Here is a 9,566-nt window from a genome sequence, read left to right on the forward strand (position 1 = left end):
AGCCCTCACCTGGGCAGTGGAGCTGTTGGCCAGAGAGGCAGTGGGAAGAAGGGTGGGCCTCCCAGAGTCGGCCCAGCGGGCTGAAACTGGTGCAGTCTGCACCTCACCAGGCACAGAATGGATGTGGTGCAGCTTGACACCGAGCAGGGGCTCATCTGAGCCTCAGGGGTGGTTGCTCTATCAAAGTGTTTGCGAGTAAACAGTCCCAGGGCACACCCAGCTGCTCAGCGCCACCTTGCGCACCCAGGGCCACTTCAGCCTTGATCACAGGCCTGCACAGGTTCCAGGGGAGGAGACACTCCAGCTTTTTGAGGGAAGGTGAGCATGTGGGATCAGAGATAAGTCCAAATTTCCCCTTAATTTTTTTTTTTTTAAATCTTGCAGGTAGTATGCAAACATACATTTAATTTATTATTTTTATTCTCATTTATTTTTTCGAGGCAGGGTCTCCCTCTGTTGGCCAGGCTGGAGGGCAGTGGTGAGATCTTGGCTTGCTGCAGCCTCAACCTCCCAGGCTCAAGTGATTTTCCCACCTCAGCCTCCTAAGTAGTTGGGACTGCAGGTGCCTGGCCACCATGACCAGCTAATTAAAAAATTTTTTTTTGTAGAGATGGGGTTTTGCCATGTTGCTCAGGCTAGACTCCAACTCCTAAGCTCAAGTGATCCTCCCACCTTGGCCTCCCAAAGTGCTGGGATTATAGGTATGAGACACCACATCTGGCCTCCAAATTTCCCCTTTTTATAAGGACACAAGTTGTACTGACCAGGGCCCCACCTCTATGACCTCATCTAACCTTCATTATCTCCTTAAAGGCCTGATCTCCAAATACAGGCACACTGGGGGTTAGGGCTTCAACCTATGGATTTGGGGGATGCAATTCAGTCTATCAGCACCAAACTGCGCCTGCTCGGTGAGCCACAACAGGGGTGGGGAAGGCGCCAAGCCCTGGTGCTTCCTTCCCAAGCCTGAGTCACTCTGCTTGGTTCTAGGAGGGAGAGGAGCATGGGCTGAAGGCAGTGCTGGAGCATGGAAGGGGCAGAACATCCCAACCCGCTCTGGGCCCCCAATGTCTTCTGCTGTACAAAGCAGGTGTATTCGCCCCCCGAGGATGTGTCCTCCCTTCCTGGTTCACCAAGCATTTAAATGTGGACGGAAAATTTATTTATCTGGGGTGCGGCTTCCTCAGGGGGAAGTTGAGGTCACGACTCCTGAGGGACCCTAACCCAAAGGCCTCCAGGGCACTGGCCCCAGAGTCTGCAGCAGGTGCTTCCTCCCTGAATGCTTCCACATGGCAAGATCAGAGCCACAAATGCTGCCCCCACGCTGTTCCGGTAACTGACGCTGCAAACCCAAGAAAGTCTGGGATGGTAGTGGCCAGCAGTGGGGTGTGCCATGGCTCCACCTCTCAGAGCAGGGAGGAGGATGCTGGGCCAGCCCTTGGGGACCTCAGGCACCGTGGCCACAGGAGTCAGAGCTCTGCCCGTCTGCACCATGTCCTGGGCTCCTGTCCTGCTCATGCTGCTTGTCTACTGCACAGGTGAGGGAACCGCCAGAGCCCAAAGACCCCTGCCCCTTCCTTCGTCCTGCCCTGTCCCCACGGCCCACATGCTTCTGTGTCGCCAGGTTGTGGTCCTCAGCCAGTGCTGCATCAGCCGCCGGCCATGTCCTCGGCCCTTGGAACCACAATCCGCCTCACCTGCACCCTGAGGAACGACCATGACATCGGTGTGTACAGCGTCTACTGGTACCAGCAGAAGCCGGGCCACCCTCCGAGGTTCCTGCTGAGATACTTCTCACAGTCAGACAAGAGCCAGGACCCCCAGGTCCCTCCTCGCTTCTCTGGATCCAAAGATGTGGCCAGGAACAGGTGGTATTTGAGCATCTCTGAGCTGCAGCCTGAGGACGAGGCTATGTATTACTGTGCTATGGGGGCCCGCAGCTTGGAGAAGGAGAGGGAGAGGGAGTGGGAGGAAGAAATGGAACCCACTGCAGCCGGGACACGTGTCCCTTGAACTGAAGACAGCAGGGGCATGTATCCCCTTGGAGAGGCTGTCGTGGAAGAGGGTGGAGCCACGGCCCGAAGCGCCGAGGAGGCTGAGCCACTCAGCATCTCCTGGTCCTGCGGTGTTGCTGTAAATCCCCATTGGAGACTGCATTAGGGAATTAAAGCTGCTTGTCACTTTTTGCTGAGTTTGGTCTGACTGTTGTGCGATCTCATAGTACTAGCCTTGGGCAAAGACACAGGGCCCCGGGAGACTGGCAGATCACTGTGGTGAGCGCTCACCTGAGTCCCTACTTTTGTGGGCCATGGGAGGCAAGAGGTTGACTAAAGCACCCTGGAGGGGCATCCCTGCCCAGGACGGGACCCTCTGGTGTCATCTGATTCTGCCCAGCGGTTACAGGGCAAACAAGCTTAGAAAGCACCTGGTCTGGGCCTCCAGGGAGAACAGGAGCCAGGTGATAGGCCTAGAGCGGGTTCTCCACCTCGGTCCTATCGACGTTTTGGGCTGGACAGTTCTTGGTTGTGGGGCTGTCCTGCGGATTGTCAAATGGTGAGTGGTATCTGTGGCCTCTACCCACCAGATGCCCCTTCCCAGTTGTGACAAACAAAAATGTCTCCAGACATTGCCAAATGTCCCCAGGTGGTAAACTCACACTGATTGTGAACCACCGGTCTAGATGAGCAAGTAAATGCATTTACTTATTTGTACAAGAGAGTGGCAGGTGTCAGCAAACATGTTCTTTTTTTCCTTTTTTTAGAGACAGTCTTGCTCTGTGGTCCAGGCTGGAGTGCAGCTCACAGCAGCTTCAAACTCCCAGGCTCAAGTGATTCTCCTGTCTCAGCCTCCTGAGAACTGAGACTACAGGTGTGCATCACCATGCTTAGCTATTTATTTAGTTTTATTTTTGGAGAGATGAATGTCTCACTATGTTGCTCAAGCTGATCTCAAACTCCTGAGCTCAAGTGATCCCCCTGCTTGGGCCTCCCAAAGTGCTGGGATTAGAGGCATGAACCACTGCACCCAGCCCATTTTCTATAAAGAGCCAGACGGTAAATATTTTTGGCTTTGTGGGCTATGTGATCTCTGTCACAACTGTTCAATTCTGTCCGTGTGGCAAGAAAGCAGCCACAGACAACATGTCAACAAAGAGGCATGGCTGTGTTCTTATAAAGCTGTATTTACATAAACAGATGGGGCTACGCTGGGCTGGGTATGGCGCTCAGGCTGTAGTTTGCTGAGCCCTGCTTGGGAGCACTCCAGCTCCTGCCTCCAGGTTCTAAGCAAGCCATGCTTGGTGGGATAATCAGAGTCCCCCCTCAACTTATCCTGCCTGTGACCCCAGGCAGGAGCCTCTGGGCCCACGGAGATACCTAGAGGCATGAAGGACGTGGTCTCACTGAGACTATGTTGGACTGTCTGGGTGAAGTAGCAATGAGGAGCTCCCCGCAGCCCTGGCCCACAGCAGGGCCCCCTGAGCCCGTGGGTGGTGGGTCTGAGTGTGCCTTGCAGAGAGGGACTCTCTATATTGGGTGTCCACACAACCTGTAGACATGCCTCACACTCAGAGAGGTACCGGGCAAACCATCTCCCTTGTAACCCCAACTTGCCTGGGAATGTGCATTCACTCCAGCTAAAAAGATCCTGAGGCATCTCCCCAGAGAGGTGGACACATGTCAATATCAGCCTTCCATGTGTGGTCATGAGTCCCTCTCTTGTTAAACAGTGGTCTCCAGCACTTTGGGAGGCTGAGGCAGGTGGATCACCTGAGGTCAGGAGTTCGAGACCAGCCTGCCCAACGTGGCGAACTCTCATCTCTACTAAAAATACAAAAATTAGCTGGGTGTGATGGCACATGCCCGTAATCCCAGCTACTTGGGAGGCTGAGGCAGGAGAATCGCTTGAACCCGGGAGGCAGAGGTTGCAGTGAGCTGAGATCGTGCCACTGCACTCCAGCCTGGGTGACAGAGCAAGACTCCATCTCAAAAAAAAAAAAAAAAAGAAACAAAAAAGAAATAGTGATCTCAGCTCATGCTGTGCTCTATGCACTGGGTTCTTCCTGCATCAGGCTTTTACCCCTGGGCCAGGCCCACATTTTAAAACATTATTATTTGTTTATTATTTTATTTTAGAGATAAGATCTTGCTATGCTGCCCAGGCTGGACGGCTGTGGCTATTCACAGGTTCAATCATGATGCTCTACAGCCTTGAACTCCCGGGCTCCGGCGGTCCTCCCTTCTCAGCCTGCTGAATGGCTGAACTACACGTGTGAGTCACTGCACCTGGCCATGGCCCACAGTTTTAAAGGCCAGCTAGATGGTTCCAGAGGAATTCAGTCTTCTGCTTGTAACCCGTCCCTCTCTTGCTTTCATCCTTCATGATTCTGGGATTCCATGCTATGACAAGAAATCTAGAAAGCCAGGAGCTGAGTGAGACACCTGTATCGTCTTCATGCCCCCGCCCCACCAGCTCAATAGAAAATGAGACCTGGAACTCAGGCTTGAGGCCAGACTGAGCGTGAGTCTTAGCTCTGGAGGAGTCACTTAAAATCTAAGCCAACATTTCCAATGTTGTATGCAAAGGGGATAATCATATAACTGATTAACTTATATAAAAAGTTTTTATCTGGCCCGGCGTGGTGGCTCACGCCTGTAATCCCAGCACTTTGGGAGGCCAAGACAGGCAGATCACCTAAGGTCAGGAGTTTGAGACCATCCTGGGCAACATGGTGAAACCCCATCTCTACTAAAAATACAAAAATTAGCTAGGCATGGTGGTGGGTGCCTCTGATCCCAGCTACTTGGGAGGCTAAGGCAGAAGAATTGCTTGAACCTGGGGGGCGGAGGCTGTAGTGAATCGAAATCACACCACAGCACTCCAGCCTGGGTGACAGAGCGAGACTCTTTCTCAAAAACAAACAAGCAAACAAAAAGGTTTTATCCATCATGAGTGCTCAACAAAATAATAGTATCATGATTTCCCCATCAGTCACCTGCCTGGCCTTCCCTCTTGTCAAATCCCTTCCTTTAGTCTGAGTCATTTCTCACCTTGACCATTATCTGGTCTCCTTCCCATCCATCCTCCTGCTGCATGCAGTCTATACCCACCACTCCTCATCTTTGTTGCTCCTAGATCCAGCCTTGACTGCATTCCTCCTCTCTAACCCTTTATTGTCTCCCACACTCCAAGGAACATGCAAGCCACATCTGTAATTTCCAATTTTCTAGTGGCTACATTATTTTTAAACAGTAAAAACAAATAGGTGAAATGATTTTTAATGATATATTCTATTTAAAACAATAAATCCCCAATATTACCAATTCAACCTATAATCAATATAAAAATTAGTTACTAGATAGTTTAAACTTGTTTTTCTTTTGTATTCACTCTTCAAAATCTGGTATGTATTTTATACTCATGTCTTGGATAATTTGGTCAAGTGGATAACTTGGTCAGCCAAGTGGTCAAGAGCTACATATGGCTCGTGAAGGGACCACTTGGGTTGAGGGGATGCAATTCAGCCTCCTTCCCATGACACAGCCTTCGAAGGCTGGCTCAGGCTTGGTCCCAAGTCCCATTTCTTGTGCACCCTCTCTCCCTGTTTCTGCCATGTTAAGCCAGCTGCCACTGACCAAACACCCGAGTCTCTTGGTTGCTTCTAAACCTTTGCCCAAGCTGTTTACTGCCGTGACTTCCTGTCCCTTTGTGGTGGCCTCCACCTGGCTGCACTGACTCGGGGCTCCACAACTGTCTCAAATCTCATTCCTTGGGCAAGACTTCCCTGAGCTCTTCATGCGGTTATTAACTTCCTCCACTGTGTGAACAGCGTGTTTTCCTGACTATATTTAGCATCTACTGCACAGTTCTAAATGTATTTAGCAAAGCTCCCTCCCCTACTAATCTGCAGATTCTCAGTGGGCAGGATCTACTCAACCCATTGATGTGCCTAATAAACACTTGGCAATTAGACAGTTGAATGAACAAATGAATGAATGTGTAACTGAATGAATTTTCGGGTTCCAAGGACCCTGCCATTCTGGGATCCCATTAGGTGGCTGGGGTCACCACCTTAGAGAATTGTGATTCCCTAAGAAGGGAGAACCAGCCCAGACCTTCTCTATCGTATTAGTGACTGGCCACATTTCCTCTCCTTTCCCTTTCTTTCTCTCCCCCACACCCTTACTGCATGACAGTGATGAGAAAATCCACTTGATCAACCGAACTACAACTTTTGGCCTCATCCCTATCCCTCCCTTGCCTTCTGACCAGGGCCACAGTCGCCCTGTGGGTTCTTCTTCTTGAGCGTCTCTCACTCCCTTCCTCCTCCATATCTCTGAGACCAGCCCCCAGACTCCCTGGCCTGCTCTGCTGCCTTCTGGCTCTTTGTTGAACCCAAGACCAGGCATGTCCTTCTAAAGAGTCAGTTCCTTTCATTCAGCCTCCTTTTCATAATCTCTATCAACCCCAGATAAGGAACCAACCCAATCCCTCACCCTGACACATAAGGACATCTGCAGTCAGGATACAAATGATCTTACCCAACTTTCCACTACCACTTCATGTGCTCAAGTCCACTCTTAGTGGTGTACTCTGCCATCCCTCACTAAGCCATTTAAAGTGCCTGATTATCACCCCAAATTCCCTGTCTCTCCTTGGACTATGATATGCTTTCTTTGTCTCCCAGCAGGACCCCACTCTCCACTCACACACCCAGGTTACAGTTGCCTCCTTCCCTGACCCCTGTGGAAGGAGCTGCCCAGGCCTTTGCTCCCAGAGCCCTCTGCATTCCCCTCTCCCTGCAGCCTCCTTACATTGGACGGTCATCATATTTCCCATGTGTCAAATGCAGAAGTCCTCCGTGGAAAGGCTGTTTATTAAAATAAGTTACTTTGGGGCTGGGCGCAGTGGCTCATGCCTGTCATCCCAGCACTTTGAGAGGTGGAGGCAGGTGGATCACTTGAGGCCAGAAGTTCGAGACCAGCCTGGCCAACATGGTGAAACCTTGTTTCTACTAAAAATACAAAAACTAGCTGGGCGAGGTGACGTATACCTGTAATCCCAGCTACTTGGGAAGCTGAAGCACAAGAATCACTTGAACCTGGGAGGTGGAGGTTGTAGTGAGCTGAGATCATACCACCGCACTCCAGTTGGGGTGACAGAGACTCTGTCTAAAAAAAAAAAAATCAGTTACCCTGGGACGGAGCAGGGGTGTGGCCATGGATGCTGTGGACCAACAGCGACCAGCCTCTCAGGTGACTCCTCTCACATGATTCCCACTGAGAGACTGCAGGGTGGCCAGTGAGCAGACAGACCCACTGTGGGTCTGTCTCAGGGTTTGCACAGGGGGCACCCACAGCTGTGCCACCCCCCAAAACTCCGCAGGGCTGGGGCAGTAGAGCCTGTATTTGCTGCTGGGGACTCATTGTCAGATCTACTTTTCTGGGGAATAACAGTTGCTTATAATACAAGTTCCCCAGGGCTAGACTTGTCAGGACTTCTAGCAGGGGTGACTACAAAAGTCCAGAGAGAAGAGGGGAGGCTTCTGTCTCACTTCCCCTTGGGTCTGGAGCACCGTGTAAGCATCCCCAAGTTAGTGGAGGCATCTTTAGATCCAGAGAAGCAGCTGGGGATCCAGGAGCCCTGGTTGCTTCTTTGACTTAAAGCTCATGAGGTATCTCCTAACTTGTGCTGGTATCAATGTTATCACATAGTCACCAACACTGAGGCCATTGCTCAGGGTGTGGGAGAGTCTGGCAGATGCTCCCAGGGATGCAGACGAGGGCAGCTGAGTCAGCACAGGCTGGGAGAGGGAACCTGCAGACACACTCGTGGATGCTGGGGCAGAGACCGAGATTATGCGTCTTGATGGTCAGAACCACAGGAGCTAACACAAACTAAGGAGGTAACCCTGGACACCTGAGGCCTGTACTCATCTGCGCAGTGAGAGTGGAGCACGATGGGGAGAGGGGTACAGGCCATGGTAAACACTGCCTCCTGAGGCCGCAGAGGGCTAGTTGGTCCTGGCGTCTTTTATCTTCTCCATTGTCCTGTAAAGGGAGGGGCTGTTCACACAAATTTGTTTTGCCTACTAGTGATCTCTGCCCCGCTCTGAGAATCGGTTGAGATCTGACCTTGGTCTGAGGTGTGAGACCCAGAGTTGGCCCCATGGGAGAGACCAGGTAAGAATCAGCTGCTGGTACCTTCCACAGACTGGTGAGCAGGAGCCTTTGCTTAGCCTGGGAGGACACAGCTGCAGCCGGAAGACGAGGCTATTATTGTAAGATATGGCATGATGTCACTATGCTCACGCAGTGCTCTAGACCCAGAGGGAAGTGAGACAGAAGCCTCCCCTCTTCTCTCTGGATCTTTTGTAGTCACCCCTGCTAGAAGCTCTGACAAGCCTAGCCCAGGGATGACTTCTATTGTGAGCACCTGATATTCCCCAAAAGAGTAGATCTGACAATGTCATGTTCTCTTCTTCAGTTCAACTTGTAGGATGATCCATGGCTTTTTCTTTCTCACCTTATTCGTGTTTTTGCAGGCAGGAATCCCTTGCTCAGAGATGAAAACTTCTCAGTAGAGATGTTGGAGCAATCAAAAGAGGTTGATCCCAGCCATGCCTCACTCAAAGTCTAGGAGTGCCTCACAATGCCACTGGGAACTTCAATTTGATGTTTTTTTTTGAGATGGAGTCTCGCTCTTGCCACCCAGGCTGGATCGCAGTGGCGCGATCTCGGCTCACTGAAACCTCCACCTCCTGGGTTCAAGCTATTCTCCTGCCTCAGCCTCTTGAGTAGCTGGGATTACAGGCACCTGCCAGCACGCCCAGATAATTTTTGTAGATAATTTTAGTAGAGATAGGGTTCTGCCATGTTGGCCAGGCTGGTCTCGAGCTCCCGAGCTCAGGCAATCCACCTGCCTTGGCCTCCCAAAGTGCTGAGATTACAGGCGTCAACCACTGCGCCCAGCCCAATTTATGACATAATATCAATCTGTAGAAATGAATTGTGTTATACATACTAGCAATGAACCATCAAATATTACAAAATAAAAGCAACACCATTTATAATAGCACCAATAGGAAATGCTTAAGGACAAATTGAGAAAAACAGAAAGTCTAGTAACCTGAAAACTGCAACAAAAGATAAGATAAAAAAGTGTTAAATAAATAAACAGTTACTATATTCCCAGTTTCTGTTTCCAAACACTCAATGTGGTGAAGATGATAAATCTTCCCAATTTGTTTGATAGATACACTGCAAGGTTTTCCTGTAAAGTAAGTTTGCAGTGAATAGGTAGAAATTTTAGCACAGAAATAAAAGATATAAGAAAAGACATCATGGAAACATAGCTCCGGTATGTTAGCCCCAAACTTTGAGCTCTGACTCAAGGGAGGTAGGCTGTGGTCAAAGTGAGCAGGGACCCAACCCTCACCTCTGACTTCAATGTCTTTTAGGTTCTTATTTCCAGGCTGGGCTGAGTCATTCATCCGTGATGTTGGGCTCAGAGCTCAGGAACTCATCTGCATCAGGAAGAGCAGCAGCATTGAGACAAACAGTGTGGTC

At 50.5% G+C, this 9,566-nt stretch overlaps 1 protein-coding gene across 1 annotated transcript; it reads left to right on the top strand.

Annotated features, from left to right (window-relative positions):
* The first annotated feature begins 1,309 nt into the window (after nt 1-1,309).
* Nucleotides 1,310-2,191, top strand: LOC116459135 (immunoglobulin iota chain). Its single transcript, XM_032139415.2, has 2 exons — nt 1,310-1,538; nt 1,625-2,191. The coding sequence occupies exons 1-2, from the start codon at nt 1,394-1,396 to the stop codon at nt 2,011-2,013; spliced, it is 534 nt and encodes a 177-aa protein (XP_031995306.2). The 5' UTR covers nt 1,310-1,393; the 3' UTR covers nt 2,014-2,191.
* Nucleotides 2,192-9,566: the final 7,375 nt, after the last annotated feature.

The sequence above is a fragment of the Hylobates moloch genome, unplaced genomic scaffold (assembly GCF_009828535.3).
Source record: "Hylobates moloch isolate HMO894 unplaced genomic scaffold, HMol_V3 SCAFFOLD_19, whole genome shotgun sequence".
NCBI classification, from domain to species: domain Eukaryota; kingdom Metazoa; phylum Chordata; class Mammalia; order Primates; family Hylobatidae; genus Hylobates; species Hylobates moloch.